The sequence below is a fragment of the Rattus norvegicus genome, chromosome 18, assembly GCF_036323735.1.
Source record: "Rattus norvegicus strain BN/NHsdMcwi chromosome 18, GRCr8, whole genome shotgun sequence".
Lineage (NCBI taxonomy): Eukaryota > Metazoa > Chordata > Mammalia > Rodentia > Muridae > Rattus > Rattus norvegicus.
Window position 1 is genome coordinate 3,880,881 of NC_086036.1, and position 20,182 is coordinate 3,901,062.

The 20,182-nt window shown below is 45.4% G+C and overlaps 1 protein-coding gene across 4 annotated transcripts in view; it reads left to right on the top strand.

Annotated features, from left to right (window-relative positions):
- The window catches only part of Lama3 (laminin subunit alpha 3), a 235,124-nt gene that overhangs the window by 82,983 nt on the left and 131,959 nt on the right, over window positions 1-20,182 (top strand). For all 4 annotated transcript variants that reach the window (XR_005496046.2, NM_001393748.1, XM_039096924.2 and 1 more), the window contains 7 exons: window positions 8,390-8,527; window positions 10,231-10,277; window positions 13,982-14,081; window positions 15,220-15,272; window positions 15,496-15,601; window positions 16,615-16,714; window positions 19,587-19,743. Coding sequence is in view for 3 of the 4 variants with exons in the window: in NM_001393748.1 (NP_001380677.1) it covers window positions 8,390-8,527; window positions 10,231-10,277; window positions 13,982-14,081; window positions 15,220-15,272; window positions 15,496-15,601; window positions 16,615-16,714; window positions 19,587-19,743 (701 nt within the window). In the remaining variant the exon portion in view is untranslated. The remainder of the gene's footprint in view (window positions 1-8,389; window positions 8,528-10,230; window positions 10,278-13,981; window positions 14,082-15,219; window positions 15,273-15,495; window positions 15,602-16,614; window positions 16,715-19,586; window positions 19,744-20,182) is intronic.

Consider the following 20,182-nt stretch of genomic DNA (forward strand, 5'->3'; position numbering starts at 1 on the left):
TTGTTGCTTTAAGCCTCAGTACATGAGGAGCTGAGGGGAGGGAGCTTGGAGGTAAGGCTTCCGTTTCAGAAGGCCAACATGGTCCCAACCTACAGGGACTTACCTGTGGTATAGCTGAGGATGTGAGATGTTCAACTGCACCACAAGATCAAAGCAAAAAGGGTCGGTGCTCCTGGATGGGACCACACTGCACATAAACCCTTCTTTTCTCCTTTTTAAGTTGACTTGAACGTTTTGTCTCAGCAACAAAAAAACTGACTAACGCATTTTGCTAACTTAAACCCGAGACTGGTAAATAAGAAGATGACTGGAGTTAGTCAATCAAAGGGGCGTGGCCTTCATCCACATCATGCACAGTAACTGAATACAAGCCTAGCAATGTCTGGGGACAACGGTGAGAACCGGTGGGTTGTTTTATCCCGTGGCCCTCTTCCAAGCGTTAGAATGGGTCTGTGATGGAGAAGTGTCCTGTAGCTGGCTGTCTCCCACTCTCCTTCCCGGAGTATGAGGTAGACAGAGAGTTCTCCAGTTACTTTTCTATAAATCCACTGGAGTACGTGGTATTCTCATTTAGTTCCCATCTTTTCAACAAAAACAAAATAGTTGGCGACTGAAACCATCTCCTCCCCTCTCTGTGCAACTCTTGTTAACTCTGGAAAATCAAAAGGCACACCCACAAAGATTTACACTAAAGAGATCAGTCCCATGGGCGTGGGATCCTGGTGAGTCAAACCTGAGTTCCCACATCCATGGAGGCAGGAATAGCATAAAACACAGCTAAACCTCATGGGTGAAGCCAGAAGGACAGATCCCCTGAAGCAAAACTGGGTGCCACAACCAAGAAATGACAACCGTGTTAGGTCCTCAGTGGTCTGAGGAGTGTCCTTCTGTACCCCAAGGACTTGGCTCTAACTGTGGTATTTTCTTCTTAAAAAGCAATGTCTGACCCTGCCATAGCTGAGCGTATAAAAATGTTGCTTATTCCTGTTTTAAGAGACTGGAGTCAGAGTTGATACATATATAAGAATTTATCGTCTTGAGTAATTTTCTATTTCAGTTTGTTTGGACGTCTGCTTCCAAGGCAGTGGTTCTCAAGCCGTGGGTCCTGACCCCTTTGGGGGTCAAATGACCTTTTCCCAGGGGTGCCTATGACCATTGGAAAACACAGATGTTCACATTTTGTTTCATAAAGAGTAGCAAAATTACAGTTATGAAGTAGCAATGAAAATAATTTTATGGTTGGTCACCACAACATGAGGAACTGTATTAAAGGGTCATAGCACTAGGAGGAAGGTTGAGGATCACCGATCTAAGGTCTTCCAAAGTCTTTGGAGCTCACTGGAAGCATCAAAATGACAAGGCTCACTGGAGGCTTTGAGGGACAGGGCTAGTGGAACACTAGCAGACGGGTCCCTGCTGTGCATGTTTGTCCTCAGCTCCTGTTGGCCCCTGACTGTGGGTCCAAGTGGAGAGAGAGAGGGGCTCACATGCATGGGAGGTAGACTTGATGCTTTCACTCAGCCCTCTTTTCTGCTCCTTCCTCTGTTCTGCTCAGAATGTGAGGGCGGAGGGGGTGTGGCTTAGACCTGGGCACTCAAGCGCCATTCTTGATCTTGTGTTTTCTCTCAGTGGAGAGAAGGGTCTGCTCATGTGGTCCACCTTCCCAGAATCCCGCAATGCTCATTAAATAACTGTTGTTAGACTTGGATATGAAACCAGCTGTTTATTCCAGAGGTGGGATCCAAGTCTACCCTGCAGTTTGTTACCTCAAGTTTGGAACATTCTGGAAGAATCTGAGTCTACAGACATTCAGTTTCTGTCCTCTTGTGCTTGATTTCTTTTAAAAAGATAAATTTTGTATCTATCGTTAACTTGTACACATGTTTGTGCCCTGGGAGTTGGCTCTCTCCTTTCACTGTGTGGGTCCTAGGGATCAAACTCAGGCCACTGGGCTCTGTGACAGGTTCTGTGATTGACTAAGCCATTGCACTGGCTTTTTCTGTGGTGCTGGGATTAAACACAGGCCATGAGGCTTGAGTAGCAAGTGCTTTTACCCAATGAGCCATCTTATGGGCCTTTAATGGTCTTTTTCTTTTAGAGAAAAGATTACTAAATCTATTGTGTTTCTGAATTAAATCAACATTGCCCTAAATGCTACATCAGATATCTTTGCTAAAGTTGGTTCTTATGGCTTTGCCCTTTATTGCTTTAAAGATGTTAAAAAAAAAAAACCAAACTTCTTTAAAGTGAATTTTAAAACAACAACAACCCCAAAAACAGAACCACTTTTAAGTTGTTCTTGAGACTGCAGACTTGGAGTTATGCTTTTCGTTAAATTAATTGATTCCAGACTTTGGAAGTACGAGACCATATTGTTTTATTTTTACTTTGATTCACTCAACTACCCTGTAATTTCATTTCATGGAACCAGATCACCAATAAGAGACTGACGTACTAGACTTACACGTGTACTTGTGTTCAGTTGTGCACTCTGTCTTCAGGCACAGCAACACAATGGTGACTTTCTGGGTCGGTGACAGCAGAAGGAAGGACGGCTCACCCTTTACTTTTCCTCCTCTCATTTCTGTCTCTCTTCTCCACCCTCTTCATTTTTCTCTTTGTCTCCCTCCTTTCCTCCTCCTGTCTGAACTTCTTTTTCTGATCCAGTGTGGTTTGCTGGTGCAGAGGATACAGGGGTAGGGTGGAGTGTGTGTGGGAACAATGGTTTCCTCTGACCATGAGCTGAAGGCCCATGGCACTGAAGCTTCCCTTAAACCTCAGCCACACCGACCTGTGACTGGCACCCCAGAAGGCCGGGGTCTGGGATGCTCAAGGGATGGCCCTGGGAAAGCTGTCAGCCACCTGGCAGCAAAACAAAGGTGCATGCTAGACCCAGAGAACCCCTTGGAGCCAAGCCTTGTGCAGCTTAACCTCGAACTGGCCCTTCATTTTATAGGCCACTTTTTCCTAAGAAATATCTAAGGCGGTTAGTTGGGAAGGCTTAGGATATCCTAAGGTTTATGTCCAGATCCAGAGAAGTGGATTGTGATATGTGTTGTGGGACCTATTGTTGGCATTGTGGATTTGACTGGTAAGGTACCAACCTATTTTCCTAAAGGAAGACCCCCAAATCCTAGGCAGTAAAAGCATTGCTTCGGTAATGAGGGGCTCTGTGTACTTGAATTTGCTTCTTGTCTGTGTTGTGCTGTGAAGGTGGAGAGGGTGGCTGCCTTAGTGGTACCATGTAAGGGTCATGATAGCACCTATCAGGAACATGTCCAGGTCAGGACTCATGCTAGGATTTCTAGGGCCATTCACATTTATTTCATAGACATCTGCTTGGCATTCTATGTGGAGTAGGACTGTCCTTGGGGCTAGGAGACAGGGGACAGCATGGTGGCCAAGCTTCCTGACCACTTGAACTTTTGTTTTTACAGGTCCAGTAGATCTAATTTGAAAGTTCAATATACTCTAAAATATACTTTGAAAATTATTATCATTGTTGTGTGTGTGTTTGATGAGTGTGTGTGTGTGTTTGATGTGTGTATGTTTGATGTATGTGTGTGAGTGTGTGTGTATAAGTGTGTGTGTTTGTGTGTGTGTATATGTGTGTGTGTGTGTGTGTGTGTGTGTGTGTGTGTGTGTGTGTGTGTGTTAGCATGCCAGGGAGTTCATGCATGCAAAGGCATTTGTATGAACATCAGGGGACAAGTTTGCAGACAGCTATCTTTCTGCCTTTACATGAAGAATTGAACTCTCTGGTCTTGTGTGGCAAACACTTTATCCCTGAGCCATCTTCCTGATCCTAAATCAGAAGTTTGTTGGCCAGACACCAAGACATTTCTACATCAGATTTCATGTGACAGATCATAGTCAAAGTAGATGTATATTACAATTTTTGTTTAAGACTTGGGCAAGGGGCTGCATGCTTTTAATCCAGTCACTTGGGAGGCAGAGGCAGGTGAGTCTCCAAGTGTTCAAGACTAACCTGGTCTACAGAAAGAGTTCCAGGCCAGACAGGACACACACACACAAACACACACACACACACACACACACACACACACACACACACACACACACACACTCAAGTCCCACCCCTAAGATGTCTCATTACATATAAGCAAGTGTCTAGGGCATTTGTGATTCAAACCACAAGGGGGACTTAGTCTGTGTTAGTTTTACATACCTTAGAAATATAAGTATTTTAGGCCTAAACAATGTTGAATAGGTGGTGGGGGGGAGCAAATACTTCAGAAACTTAAAGGACCCAGACTAGAACAAAGAAGAGAATTAGACTGGTTTGAAAGCTTCACCGTGTTTCCAAGAGTGTAGTGGAAGGGCTGCCAGGGTTGGGGTTTGGAATTTGGCAGTTCTGAGGGCGGCTGGAGTAAAATGAAAAGGCACCATGGCAGATGGAATGAGTCATTTAAAATAGCCCTGTGTTGGAGGTCAAGCCTTTTTTTCCACCGCGTGGCCTGGAGCAGCCTCTGTGGCCCTAAGGGCCAGTGTCTGTGCTGTCCATGGAAAGCAGCAGAGCACTCTGCTCCAGGCAGCTGCCTGACTCTTTGAAGCTTGCTTTCCTGTTTGTACTCACTCCCCTAAGGCAGGAGAAGAGAAAGCCTGAACTGGCCAGGCTTCACAACCCCAGCAACCCCAGCAATCCCAGGCATGGGCACATTCGGAGAGATTTATTGTAAGGAATTGGCTCGGGGGACTGTGGGTACGGGAAGGGCTAAAATCCACAGGCTAGGCTGGCAGCCTGGTGCAGAGCTGGCCCCCTCTTAAGGTCAGAACACAGGTCTGGAGGAGCAGTGCCTTTCATTTAAGGAAGTGCTCTGAAGTCGTCTCCTTTACCCAAGTCTAATCTCTTCTAAAACATACCTTCCCATCACTACCTCACCTGGTACCTAGCCAGATGCCTGGGAACCATGGCATAGCTAGAGCAGCTTATAAACTGCCACAATTGGTCTCCTCTCACATGCACGTCTCTACGCCACATCCTCTCTCTGAGTCTGCTTCCTGGACCCATGTCTCCTGGTTGTGGGAGAAATAGCATTGTACACTGGGCACACGCAGGGCACGTATCCCAGAGGGGTGTGTCCTGCGTGGGTCCTCTTCCCACCAAGTTGACAGCTATGATTACGCTATCCCTTCCTTGATTTTTTTTTCCTAAAGCTACTTTGCAAGGCTGAGAATTCGACTTGTGTTGTAATTCTGCCAGACTAGGTTGAAAGCTGGGTTCTCAGCAATCTGCCTGGGGGCTGCAGGAGATCCAGCCTTCCTCTGGGAAAGACACAAGAACTGTGGGGTCGTTTGTGCTATGTGAGCTGGGCATCAGATTCTAGAACTCTTCTGTGCTGCCTGCACAATGAGAAACAACCAGCCAAGGCCATTTTATTCATTAGCTGCAAAAACCAAAGGGAACCAAACCCCATCTCAGTTATCAAATCCTCACTTTATACATCTTTGATCAGGAGTTCACAGGGGCAATGTGTTTGCTTCTGTGCAGTCCCATTAAGATGTGTTCATCACTGATCCCTTCACTGAAGGGTGAATGGAGTCAACAATGCTTTTATAGATAGGCTAGAAAGCCAATTCCAGAAGCCCCCAAACCAAGTCAAAGAATAGTCATCAGAGTCTGCTCCTGCAGAAAGCAAGCTAGCATTGATAACCGATGAAACCACATTGATAGTATAGGTGATAAATTTAAAAGGAACCAAAGTCTATATTTGATTCCAGAGAAACAGATCCAGAAGGGACACACACACACACACATGCACATGCACACGCACACGGAGGGAGAGGTTAGTTTACACAGTCATGCTTTTGACTGTTAAGCCTAGGATCTGTAAAGAAAGCCAGGAGGCTAGAGACTGCTATAGCTTGAATCTAAAGACTGTCTGTAGGCAGAATACCTTTAAGAGAACCTATCTTTTTCCTCTAAGGGACGTTGACTGACTCAATGAAGTTGGTTCACATCATAGAATGTAACCTGATTTTCCTAAAGTCTACATTTTTGTGTGATGGAGGGGGTTATGAGAGGATCAGGCTAGCCCAGAATTTACTGTATAGTTCGTGCTGAGATGAAACTTTCATGAATTCTCCTGCCTCTGCCTCCCAGGGTGTTGTATACTCTGTCTAGAAAGTCTATCAATCAGAATGTTAATCTCATATAAAAATTGTTTGTAGTGATGTTGATACTGGTGTTTGAGCAAACATCTAGCTACCACAGCCTAGCCAAGCTGACTCACGAAAACAATAATCACAGAGGCTGAGAACATTTCTCTAGAAACTTAATCTCTACAAACAGAGGCTTGGCAGGGCCACAGGGCCAGGAAGGAACCTTGGTGGGGACATACAGTATCCATGTCCTTGTTCAGGTAGCTCCCAACAGCAGGTTGGGAACATTAGGCAAGTTTCTCATACACAGCTTTGTGAGAAACTGTGCATCACCGATTCTTTAGTTCCTCTTCTGGAATTTTAGCTCTTTGAGATCAGGGATGCATGTTTTTATATTTTCCCACAACACACACCTAGCCATGCGACCATTAAATGCAGTGGAATGCCAGTTGCTGTCTGCTGGAATGCTGGGGAGGAGGGGGGGTGGTGGCACGTTCTCCAAAACTGTCACTATAGCTTGTTGGATTCCCAAGCCATTTGCTTATGGGGAGAGCAGCCTTGTTCATTCCCTCGGAGAGTTTGCGGTGACAGCAGGGCAGACACATGGTGGGACTGTCATTCATACTAAAAAGCCCCTTCAGAGTGAGTCCCCATGCAGCTCTGGCCACACCCTGCCAGAGAATGACAAGAGAAAGCATGGTCTCCATCTTGCTCCCTCAAGACTCTTTGCCTTAAAGTTTAGTTGTGTGTCTCCTAGATCCCAAGGCTGTCTATGTACACAACAAACATCAGACAGGGGACTTTACCTATGGTGGTTCTCAACTAGGGTGGGAATCTGGTGACCTTGCAAATGAAGTTGTCTCAAACGCACACATGCACACACACACAATTGAGTTTTTTACTATATATATAAATATGTATTATTTTAATTATTATATATTTAATTATTATATATATTTAATATTTACTATATAGTATTTAATTATATATATACATATATAATTAAATTTTTACTGAGCACACTGAATAAAAACTTGGCAGTCAGAAGTGCTAAGTCATCGTACCCACTTATCCAGGATGGAGTAGTCAAAGGACACATGTGGGGAGATAGAAATTGGAGTAGAGACATCAGAAGGAGCAAACATGGAGGGACTCCTCTTTGCCAATAGCTTCCCATCTTCATGGCTGATAATTCTCTAATGACTACAGGAGATAGATCTGTTATCAACTCCAGTTTACAGGAGGACAGACTGAGGTCCAGTGAGGCTAAGCAGGTCACTCACACACGAGTTTGACCCAAATGAGTGAGATCCTACGGTGGCTGGGAGGCGGGGAGGAACCCTTTGCTTCATAGACTGATTTAGTAACTTCGAGAATGCCTTTTACCTTCTGAACCTTACCATGTAACTGTGAGATTCCGTGAGATCATCTCTCCAGTTCCTTCCAGACCTTGTAAAGATGGGAGACTCTTGGCAGTAAGAAGTTAGCCAGGCCATTCACCCTGGCTTCCTCTCCCAGCAGTAGGGTCTACACAGTCCAAAGGGGCGTGACACCGGGCAGTGGCAGACCTGTGAGAGACCTGTGTGTAGACCTGTGAGAGTGTAAGTGCAGACATAGGAACCTGACGCAGCTGGGGCGGGACAGGCAGAATCCCTCCTCTCTGCTCTGCCTGAGTATTTGCTCATTTAGACAGAGATGCTGCCACAGGACAAAGGACTCTGGATGGATTTCCCAACCCATTCCCTGCCCAGCCTGTGTAACCCTTTCCATGATGGTTTAACTACACTAGACCATGAGAAAATGAATATGAAGAGAAAAGGAAACTGGGGACATTCACAAGCTGGTCCCAGTGGGATAGTTTGATCCCAGTGGGATGTGGCATTGACATCCACCCTCAAGTGACTTATGTGTCTTGTCATCTCTTCCTCTCTTCTTCCTCTGAGTGCCATTGTTGAACATGAGCAGTGCCCCCTGAGCCCCCCTTTTCCACCGTCAGTCTTGCTGAGCATGAAACTAACAATAGCAGCAAAACCATTGTCCTCGTAAGTCCTGACTGCGAGGGGCGTGGTTTACCTGTCAAGTATTTAATCCTTAGACTTCAGAATCAGCCCCATGTAAGGGAGGGGAAAATGAGGCTTAGCGCAATCAAAGACGTGAATCTGGAACTTGAATCTGTGTCTTTCTGGCCCTACCTGAGGGCGCCTGTCCAGGGCTCTGCCCTATGTACTCTAATGCATGCCCGAGTCTGATCCGCTCTTTCTTGCAGCTTGCCAGTGTTCAACTAGTGGATCCTATCCAGTGCCCTGTGACCCAGAGACTGGCCAGTGTGAATGCCTGCCTGGAGTAACGGGGAGGCGGTGTGACAGATGTCTCTCAGGAGCCTACGATTTTCCCTACTGCCAAGGTAAGGAAGCCTGCGGCATGTTGGAGGCACGGTCCTCATCTGAGTGGGTGCAGCCAACCTCTTGGAGAAGCCTAATGAGTCTTCTCTACACTGACTCAAACCACCCTAAGTATTTGGTTTGGTCTTCTGTAGGCAGCGTTTGTGGAAGCACGGCCATCAACACACTCAAGCCCAGAGACAGTCAGTGTCTGAAGAGAACGACTTTAATAACCCATTCATAAAACACCTGGGCTTCTCAGTCCTCTGCATCAGCCTGGTCAATGTAACCCCACAAATTTGCCCTTGCATTGTTGACGCCCCACCCAGCCCCTGTGCACCAAGGCTCATGCCTCTGTCCTAGTGACTCTGGGTGCTGATGTGGGCTGCATAGGATCTTTGCTGTAGGCTGAGAGGGACCAGAGCTGTGTTCTGGTCTTCTAACACAGACACGAGCCACCTGCATTCCCCCAAGCCCTTTAATGTGGCAGCCCCAGGCCTGCTAATAGCTCCAGCCTGGGGATTTCAGAGATCTTTTGTGCTATGGAGGGAGGCAGTTTGTAGAAGACTGACCCAGACTTTCCATCAGAAAACTGGTCTTTGTAGGAACCCTCTGGTTCCTGGGGACACTGAGGGTGAAGCATCCAGAGCTGGGTAGGACTGGGTAGAAGAGAGGATGACATTTTCCAGAACTTTCCTAATCAGAATTGTCCAGGGCAGAAAGTGTAGACAGCTACTGCAGGGCTTCCCCTGAGAAGGCCTGTGGTCCTTGTGAGGTCACCAGATCCGTGAGTGCTGGGGCAGAGACAGAGTAGCCATAGCTGTATCCGAGCTGGACAGTGACACAGGCCATGCCACGGGAGGAGCCCAGGACGGGGCGTGGTCACTATGGAAGACAAAAGAAGAGAAAATGAGGTGTGGGTGGCCACAGAAAGAGGGGGGGAGAGAAGGACATCATGAGAAACGGAGACAAACTTATAAAGAGGAAACAGGCAAAACGATAAGGGACAATTTGTAAGGATATACGATCCTGTTATGTATATGTATCATGGCGAAAACTAGCCATGGAAGCAGGCTCAACCAGGTTCCTGTCAGAGCAATACCAAGGCATTGCAAGTGCTCAGAGATAGCCTCTGCAGGGAAGGCGGGAAAGCACATCAGATGACGTCACCAAGAACTTCAGTGCACACTCGGACAGGGAGAATTAAAATTTCCCTGTTTTATGTTGACCTTCTTTTGAATGTTTATTTAGGTATAACATTTTTTAAAAGAGGTGCAATATCGCCCTCTTCTGGACAATTCTAAAGATGCTCAAAATTTCAGTGTAACCATCACCTATTAAGAAAGGAGGTTTTGCAAGGAAGTTAGGGAAGGATCTGGGAGAAGTTGAGGGAGGAGAGAGAATATGATCAAAATATATTACATGTAATTCTCAAAAACAAATTGAAATATATATTAACAGTAAAGGGTATCAAGCACTAAACACAGAAAGGAAGTTGTGTTCCTAGGCAGGGCAGAGTCACTGAGTGACAGATGAGTCAGGGCAGATCCAGTATCACAAAGATCTCTTGGCTTGTCTTAGTGTGAGTTACACATGGTCTCTGTCACGTATCTCTCAAAAGCATAGATGTCAGTGCACTTTTTTAAAAAGGGGGGGGGGAATCTAACAAATGTTGCAGCATCTAGATCAGCAGCCAGACTTGGTAACACTTCTGAATCTCCTGCAGGGTCCAGCAGTGTTTGCGATCCAGCTGGGACCATGGACTCCAGCTTGGTAAGTAGGGGCCTCTATGAAAGGTCATGGCTACCCTGTGGAAACTTCCTGAAATTAACATAAGACACAATTTGCTTAAACTGGGCAACCTCATGATTTTAAATTCTAGATGCATATGTATTTTTTACTAAAAAAAATAGTAAGGTTTACTTAAATTTCGCATCCTGGAGTCCTGCAGTTAGTTTTTCCTGGAGGTTACTTACAGAGGACTCAAGTTCAGTTCCCAACACCCACCCACATGGTGACTCACAGCCATGCTTAAGTCTAGTTCTAGGGGATCACGTGCCTGCTTCTGGCCTCCCCGGGCACCAGGCACACGTATGGTGTGCATATATACATGCAGGTAAAACACTCAAATGCATCAAATAAAAATACCCCTCTTTTTTATTACTTTTAATTTTTTTACAGTCCAGTATTTTCCCCCCTCCAGGTTTGCCCTCTTATGGTTTCTCATCCCATTCTTCCTCTCCCCGGTCTATCCCTCTCCGCCCCTCCTCCTGCCAGGCCTCCCCACTCCCTGGGGCCTCGAGTCTCTCCAGGGTTAGGTGCATCTTCTCTTAGGCAGTCCCCTGCTGTATATGTGTCAGGGCCTCTTATCAGCTAGTGTACGCTGCCTGGTTGGTGGCTCAGTGTCTGAGAGGGTCCAGGTTAGTTAAGACTGCTGGTCCTCCTATGGGGTCACCCTCCTCCTCAGTTTCTAACAGTTTTTCCCTCATTCAACCACAGGGCCCCCTGGCTTCCTTCTCTTGGTTGGGTGTAAGTATCTGCGTCTGTCTCAGTCAGATGCTTGTTGACCTCTCAGAGGACAGCCATGCTAGGCTCCTGTCTGTAAGCACACCATAGCATCAGTAATAGTGTCAGGCCTTGGAGCCTCCTCTTGAGATGGATCCCAATTTGAGCCAGTCACTGGACCTCCTTCCCCTCAGTCTCTTCTCCATTTTTATCTCTGCAGTTCTTTTAGACAGGAACAATTCTGGGTTAGAGTTTTTGACAGAAGCAACCCCATCCCTCCACTTGATGACCTGTCTTTCTATTGGAGGTGGACTCTCCAAGTTCCCTCTCCCCACTGTAGGGCATTTCATCTAAGGTATCTCCCCTTGAGTCCTGACTATCTCCTCACCTCCCAGGTCTCTGGTACATTCTAGAGAGACACCCCACTTCCCACCTCCAGAGATTGCATATTTCCATTCTTTCTGCTGGCCGTTAGGGCTTCTGTCCTGTCCCCCAACACCCCCTCCCAATTTCTGATCATGCTCCCCCTTTCCCCTCCATCTCTCCTCTCACACCCAGGTCCCTCCCTCCCTCCCTCCCCCCCCAATTGCTTTCTTCTCCCAAGTGGGATTGAGGCATCCTCACTTGGGCCCTTTGACTTGTCTCCTGGGTATTCTGTACTTTTTTGACTACTATTCACTTATCAGTGAGTACATACCATGCCTGTCCTTTGGGGTCTGAGTTACCTCACTCAGGATGACATTTTCTAGCTCATCCATTTGCCTGCAAAATTCACCATGTCCTTTTTCTTATTAGCTCAGTAGTATTCCATTGTGTAAATGGACCACATTTTCTGTATCCATTCTTCTGTTGTGGAACATCTGGGTTGTTTCCAGCTTCTGGCTATCATAAATAAGGCCACTATGAACATAGTGGAGCACGTGTCCCTGTGGCATCATGGAGCATCTTTTGGGTGTATTGCCCTAGAGTGGTACAGCTGGGTCTTCAGGTAGATTATTTCCAATTTTCTGAGGAACCTCCAGATTGATTTCCAGAGTGGTTGTACCAGTCTGCAATCCCACCAACAATGGAGGAGTGTTCCTCTTTCTCCACATCCTCTCCAGCATCTGCTGTCACCTGAGTTTTTGATCTTAGCCATTCTGACTGGTGTGAGGTAGAATCTCAGGGTTTTGATTTGCATTTCCCTGATTACTAAGGACTTTGAACATTTCTTTAAGTGCTTCTTGGCCATTCAAGATTCCTCTGTTGTGAATTCTCTGTTTAGCTCGATACCCCATCTTTTGATTGGGTTGTTTGGGTTTTTTGTTTGTTTGTTTGTTTTGTTTTGTTTTTGGAGGTTAGCTTTTTGAGTTATTTATATTCTTTGGATGTTAGCCCCCTCTCGGATATGGGGTGAGTAAGGATTTTTTTTTGTCCCAATCTGTAAGTTGCCAAGTTATCCTTATTGACTATGTCCTTTGCCTTATAGAAGCTTTTCAGTTTCACAAGGTCCTATTTATCAATTCTTGATCTTAGAGCCTGAGCCATTGGAGTTCTGTTTAGGAAATCCTACCCCCCAACCCCATGCCAATGAGTTTGAGACTCTTTCCTGCTTTCTCTTCTATTGGGTTCAGTGCATCTGGTTTTGTTTTGAGGTCCTTGATCCACTTGGACTTTAGCTTTGTGCAAGGTAACAAATATGGAACTATTTTCATTTTTCTACATACCGACTGTCAGTTAGACCAGCACAATTTATTGAAGATGCTTTCTTTTGTTCATTGCATATTTTTGGCTTCTTTGTCAAGTGTCCATAAGTGTGTAGTTTTATTTCTGGGTCTTCAATTCTATTCCGCTGATCTACCTGTCTGTCTCTATACCAATGCCATGCAGTTTTTTTTTTAAATCACTATTGCTCTGTAGTAGAGCTTAAGGTCAGGGATGGTGATTCTCCCCAGAAGTTTTTTTATTGTTAAAAATTGTTTTTGCTATCCTAGCTTTTTTTGTTTTTTTTTTCCGTATGAAATTGAGAATTGCTCTTTCCATGTCTTTGAAGAATTGTGTTGCGGTTTTGATGGCAATTGCATTGAATCTGTAGATTGCTTTTGGTAGAATGGCCATTTTTACTATGTTAATCCTACCAATCTACGAGCATGGGGGACCTCTCCATTTTCTGAGGTCTTCTTATTTCTCGAGAGACTTGACGTTCTTGTCATACATATCTTTCACTTGTTTGGTTAGAGTTACACCAAGATATTTTATATTATGACTATTGTAAAAGGTGTTGTTTCCCTATTTTCTTTCTCAGCCCATTTATCATTTGTATCAAGGAAGGCTACTGATCTGTCTGAGTTAATTTTATATCCAGCCACTTTGCTGAAGTTATTTATTAGTTGTAGAAGTTCTCTGGTGGAATTTTTGGAGTCACTTATATCTACTATAATATCATCTGCAAATAGTGATATCTTGACTTATTCCCTGCCAATTTGTATCCCGTTGATCTCCTTTTGTTGTCTTATTGCTCTAACTAGAACTTTGAGTACTGTATTGAATAGATACAGGGAAAGTGGGCAGCCTTCTCTAGTTCCTGATTTTAGTGGGATTGCTTCAAGTATCTCTTCATTCAAATTTATATTGGCTATCGGTTTGCTGTATATTGCTTTTATTATGTTTAGGTATGGACCTTGAATTACTGATTTTTCCAATACTTTTAACATGAAGGGATGTTGTATTTTATAAAATGCTTTTTCAGAATCTAATGAGATAATCATGTGATATTTCTTTGAATTTGTTTATATTTGTTCCCAGCTGCTTTGGAATGCCCCCCCCCTTTTCAAGTTCAAAAGACTCTTTAAAGTAATCCTGGGCTTTAGTAAATCCCTTGGCTTATCTTTCGTGGTCAAAATTTATTTCGCTAACAAAGCTTTGCTGAAAACACACATTTGAAACAGGTCTTGACTTCAAAATGCCAGATATCGTTTGATTTTCATTTCCAGGGTTACTGCCAGTGCAAGCTTCATGTTACAAGCCCTACATGTAGTGTCTGCAAACCACTATATTGGGATCTGGCCAAAGAAAACCCCCGTGGATGCTCAGGTAAGCTGCTGCATGCACTCTGCCATATCTTTCGGAGTTCTTGCTTCTTTATTTTTGCCTTCTCAGTAAATATATCATCCTCTCAGATAGTTTATCCCAACCATTTCCCCTCCTCTCCCCCATTCCTTCTAGCTGCCCACCACCTCCTTCCTTTCCCAGATTCACTCCTTCTCTGTTCCCTCTTTAGAAAAGAACAGGCCTCCAAGAGATAACAGCCAAGCAGGACTAGCAAGATACAATAAGACAAGGCAAAAAGGCCCTCATATCAAGGCTGGGTAGGGCAACCCAACATGAAGAAGAGTCTCAAGAGCAGGCAGAGAGTCAGAGAGACACCTGCCCCTGCTATTCGGAGTCCCAGAAAAACACCAAGCTTATCTCAATGACATATATGCAGAGGGCCTGGTGCAGACCCATGCAGGCCCTGTGTTTGCTACTTCAGTCTCTGTGAGCCCATGTGAGCCCTGCTTAGTTAGAAGTGGGGTGGAGTTTGAGCAGAAGGGATGGGTTTTGGTGGGCTATGTTAAGAGAGCTCTGTGTCAAACTAATTTGATTTGTTCAACATGTTGCTTTGGTGTCCCCCACCTCCATTCAGGGCAGAACTATCATTTTTGGGCAAAGATTTATCTATACTGTTTCCATTTGAATTTTGTTGTTTGGGAAGGCAGCTTCTTGATAAATACCTTTGAACTCTTTGCTTTTATAAACCACTCTTTCTGGATAAACTTTATTTTAATTTTAATGCACACAATATAACAATGACATGAGCCTACTGCATCGTTTATTTTGTACAATTATTAAAGCCAGGACAACAAGTAAAAACACCTAACAAGAGGTCTAAGTGAAATGACCAATCTTTAGGGCACGTCAACAATGACCTTGCCATTGGGGACATTTATAAACTCTGTGCTAGAATTGCCACAAGCTAGCCATCACTCTAGACGGATCGTGTTGATTGATCTGTCTACTGGCCCCAGAAAGCAATCCTGATCTGAGCCCAGCAGTGCAGAGGAATGTTGCTTAAGTCCACAGGAAATCCAACCACATGAGTTTTGTCGTAGGCATGTAATGTCCCTAGAGCCAGGGAACTGTCCTTGTATATATACCCCCTGGATCATAGATACCCTCTTTACCTTCACAGAGTGCCAATGCCATGAGGCAGGGACAGTGAGCGGGATTGGAGAGTGTGGACAGGTAACATGGGGCAGCTTTCCGTGTGATGACTGTGGGGTGCTGCAGTGGCTGGCTGTGGGATTGCTGGAGCACGGTACCAGTCCCTGGCTAGTTGTCATGACCATGGGCATATTTTCCCAATCCCGGCTACCCTGCTTCCTGTTGTTTGATGAGCCCACTTCCAAGCCTGAGGGCTAGTGAATCCTGTGTATCAGATGCTGCTGACCGGGTCCTTGTTCTACAGGAAGATGGTGACTGCAGCTGCAAAGCTCATGTAACTGGTGATGCTTGTGACACCTGCGCAGATGGATATTTCTCCTTGGAGAAGAGCAATTACTTTGGCTGTCAAGGTAAATACATTTGGCAGGGCTTGGGCAGGCCAAAATGCTAAAGGACAGAGGCTGTCAGAATCCCCGCCATGACTGTCTGCAGCTGATTTTCAAGGATGGAGCTCAGACATTCTGTCTTGAGAACCTGGTGGTGACTTGCAGGGAACCCCAAGTGGTGCTGTTTCCACTTCTCTTCTACCAGAAACACTGTTGCTTCATTTACAAACTACATATGTGGGAGGGAGGGTGCGTGCTAATATTGACTAACATCGAGGCTTGGTCACCTTGAAGCTATATTTCATATTAGCTAAAAAGCCAGATACTTAGATAGAGGCTTGTGTTAAATAATGAAATTCCAGAAATGGGTGGCCTACAAGGCTACTCTTGACTTCCAAGTGGGCCTCATCATGAAAGTTATTTACAGCAATGCTGTTCTGTGTGTGAATGAGTGAGTGTGTATGAATGTGAGTGTGTGTGTGTGTGTGTGTGTGTGTGTGTGTGTGTGTGTATTCATGTTCATATATATGTGTGCCCTGTGTAGGAGGTCCATGTCAGGTACCCCCTTCAGTTGATCTTCATTTTCTTTTTTGAGACAGTGTCTTTAGTGAACATGGGGCTTGCTAATTTGGCTATCCCTAATCAGTAGGTCCCAGGGATGCTCCTGCCTCTGCGCCATCCGTCAGCACTGAGATTACAGCATCTGCTGTCCCTCTTTCCATGTCTGTGGGGACTTGTCTGACAGAGCTCTCCTCCCAGGCTACTTAGCCAGGCTTAGCTCTGGAGCAACCATCCCCTCTGACTGGAGAACAGGGTACCCAGCTGCTGACCCACAGTCACACATCTTGAAATTAGAGGTAGACCTGTGAGGAGACGGGTCACTTATGTTTGAGACATCCCTGCCTGATATAGGATCTGCACAGGAAAGAAGCAGCCCAGACAGTGTTGAGAATACCAGAGTCGTTCTTCTCTTCGGGAGGGAAACATCTGTCAGGGAGACAGTTCGGTAGTAACCCCAACTGTTTCTTGACTTTCAGGGTGTCAGTGTGACATTGGCGGAGCGCTCACTACCATGTGTAGTGGGCCCTCGGGAGAATGCCAGTGCAGAGAGCACATTGAGGGGAAACAGTGCCAGAGGTGAGTCCTCTTGAAGCTTCTTTACACACTCGTGTTACTGAGGCCATCTCCCCCTTTCCCGTGTGTAGTAATCCTGAGAAGGCAGACGAAGCAGTCAGTGTAATTGGAACCTTGGACATGTGACCATGAGCTAATTAGAATAGGAGATTACAATGTTCATAGAGACCAGTTCTGTGGCATATGGCATAAACTGCAAGCCCCCTGCCTCCCAAAGTCCCCACACTTCAAGTGGACAATTAGAAGAAACAAGTAAACAAGTAAATCATTATAAAAACAAAATGCAAACAGTCTGTGGCAGTGTGCCCACTGGAGGCCAAAGCCTCTCTATAAGCCACAGCGAGGAAGAGCCAAACACAGGGGCCAGCTCTGTTTTCCCAAGGGGCATCCCACATTTTCCCAGGCTTCTAGAGCAGTGACATTCAGTTCTTGCTTGTGTCCCTCAGTGAGGGAGTAGAGACGTCAGGTGAATTAGAATAAGGTGCGCAGGAAAAGTCTTGAAACAGAGGCTATGGAAAGGAAGCTAAGAACAAAAGCAGGAAGGGCAGAGACTGGGAGCAGGGTAGGGTATATGATGTGTGACTCTGGAAGAGGTTGGGGTCTATGACAAGTGACTCTGGGTGTGATGATCCAACTGTAAGTGTTTCCTCTGTGGAAGGAAATTGAAATCCAAACTCTTTGGTTTTCAACCATATGCCAAAAACTCAAAAAAGTGTAAAGTTCTCAAAATCTCAAGCACCCTTTCCTCCTGTTTCATCGGCAGATTAATTAAGACATTCTTTGATGTAGTTCTGAGTGCTGCTGACTGTGACTGTCCCTCAGTCTCTCTATTGGCCCTTGTGGCTGGGCCTTCTGGCTGAAGCTACATGGAGAAGCACAGGAGAAAATAATAGAACCCAACAGAAGTGAGCTACCCACATACAGATGAAAACAGCGTTGTTTCACACTTTAGCACACAGGAGAATACCTGGAAATACTGCCAGTGCAGCCTTTGGTGTGATAGTGAGTGAAAACCACAGTACAGCGTGATAAACCAGCCAGTGGAACCCTAGCCTCTCTGTCCAGATGGGCAGACCTGAGTCCCTAGGACCCAATCTTGTCAAACATCAGCTCAGGCAGTATCTGAGATTGTTTAGATTTTCTTCTAAGTTTCGAAGGCATTCACTGTTCTCTAATTTTCATGATCATAAATGCATATTCATTTTAGAAATTTCAGTAAACTCATTCAAATAAAAAGGCAAAGAAAGGGGTTGGGGATTTAGCTCAGTGGTAGGGTGCTTGCCTAGCAAGCGCAAGGCCCTGGGTTCAGTCCCCAGCTCTGAAAAGAAGTAAAGAAAAAAAAAAAAAGGCAAAGAAAAATCTGCACTGCCCCTCTCCAAGATAACCTTGTAAAATATTATTGGTTTGACTTTATTTACAATTAAAACTTAGCCTTTTTATGTAAATTTTAAAATCAATTTATTTAACAGTACATATCATTAGCATTTTCATAGCATTAAGACATCCTCAAAATAATGCCTGCAAAGTATTTTATAACTTATTTGCTGTATAGTTTTGGCTCAATCATGTTGCTTCCACATAGTGTTTTAAACATGTTTACAGTAATTCTTTAGAATGGATCCTGGATGAATTCTGAGGCGCTGGAGAAAAACACGCCTACGGATCTTTGCAAATGCTGGGTGCAAGCAGCTCTCACTCTGCTCACAGTGCAGGGGCGTGGCTGCCCCACAGTGCAGGGGCGTGGCTGCCCTCACTGCGCTCACAGTATGCAGGGGCGTGGCTGCCCTCACTCTGCTCACAGTGCGGGGGCGTGGCTGCCCTCGCTGCTCTCACAATGCAGGGGCGTGGCTGCCCTCAGTGCAGGGGCATGGCTGCCCTCGCTGTGCTCACGGTGTGGGGGCGTGGCAGCCTTCTCTGTGCTCACAGTGCAGGGGCGTGGCTGTCCTCATTGTGCTCATGGTGTGGGGGCGTGGCTGTCCTCAGTGCAGGGGCGGGGCTGCCCTCACAGTGCAGGGGCGTGGCAGCCTTCTCTGTGCTCACAGGGCAGGGGCGTGGCATCTATTTCTGTTGACAGGTGGATCTTTATGTCTCTAAATCCATTAAGTGTTATTCCTTTTTACAGATTTGCATATTTATTGGCTTGAAGAACTCTTGAGTAGTTTGAGTGTGGAAGCCACTTAGCATTGGGTGTTTTAAAGCTTTCTTTATGACTGCTACAATTGGACTTGCCAAAGGAACTCATCCATTAACCTATAAATGATTCAGACAGTAAAGGCACTTGTTGCCAAGCCTGAACACCCGAGTGGGTCCTCAGGACCAGGATCCACTCAGTGGGAGGAGAGAACCAACCCTAGCACGTTGTCCTCTGCCCGCCACAAGTGCACATCCATGTACACGTGTGCACACATGCATGCACACAAATAAACACATAAGAATATGATAAAGTTATATATATATATATATGTTTACTATATACAGTATTATATCGTGATGCTTATAACAGTGCTTGCCCATAATTATTGATGTTTGTAAAGTATGTGAGTGTGGGAAGATGGAGGGAGAGAGCAGCTATTAAATTTTATTAATTGTTGGCATCCATTAGAACACAGTAGGGGTATGTCGGGGACCTCATGACTTGTGCTAAGTGACTTCCTCAATTTAGTGCTTGGGATGGGTGGGTGTCGGGTGTGCTCTGTGCCAGCATTTCCCTGAATAAAAGCAATCATTTAGAGCAGGGGCGGGGACAGCCTTCCTCTGTTCTGAGTTAATGGGCTTAGTGAGTTGGCCGTGTTCTTTGGGCAGCATCTATTAGGGAAGATATTCAGCTTAACCACAGACCTAACTCCTCATGTCCCTTTACTTGTGATTAACAAAGGCCTGAAAGTAACTGCTACTTCCCGGACTTGCACCACATGAAGTATGAGGTTGAAGGTGGCACTGGACCTAACGGAAGAGACCTACGGTTTGGATTTGATCCCCTGGAATTCCCTGAGTTTAGCTGGAGAGGATATGTCCCAATGACCTCTGTGCAGGTATACAGTCAGAGGGCTACAGCTCACTGCTGGACACCCATATATATGCAGAGCACTCTAGGGTCTAAAAGTCCTGCTGCTGCCAGGGCCTATTCTAGGATTCATTTTCTGTAGAGCGCTGGCTAGGGTTGCCTTGGAAGCCAGGCTCGGGATTTAAGATAGGGCAATATTTTAACTAAATATGTGCTTGGATTTCATAGTTACTTTAATTTGACCACTAAATCAGAAAATGAAGGAACCGAAGAAAGATAGTATTTGTCTCTGGAGGCTTTTCATGGATAGAAACACATTTCTTAAATGATATTAAGCTTTACTAAAACATAGAGAACATCTTTTACTATAATGACATCTGTGGAAAACAAAAACCAAGCTGGCTTGGAGGCTTCTAAAATAGCTAGCCTCCTCCTCCCCCTCCAGCAGAGGTCCACAGTGTCCTGCT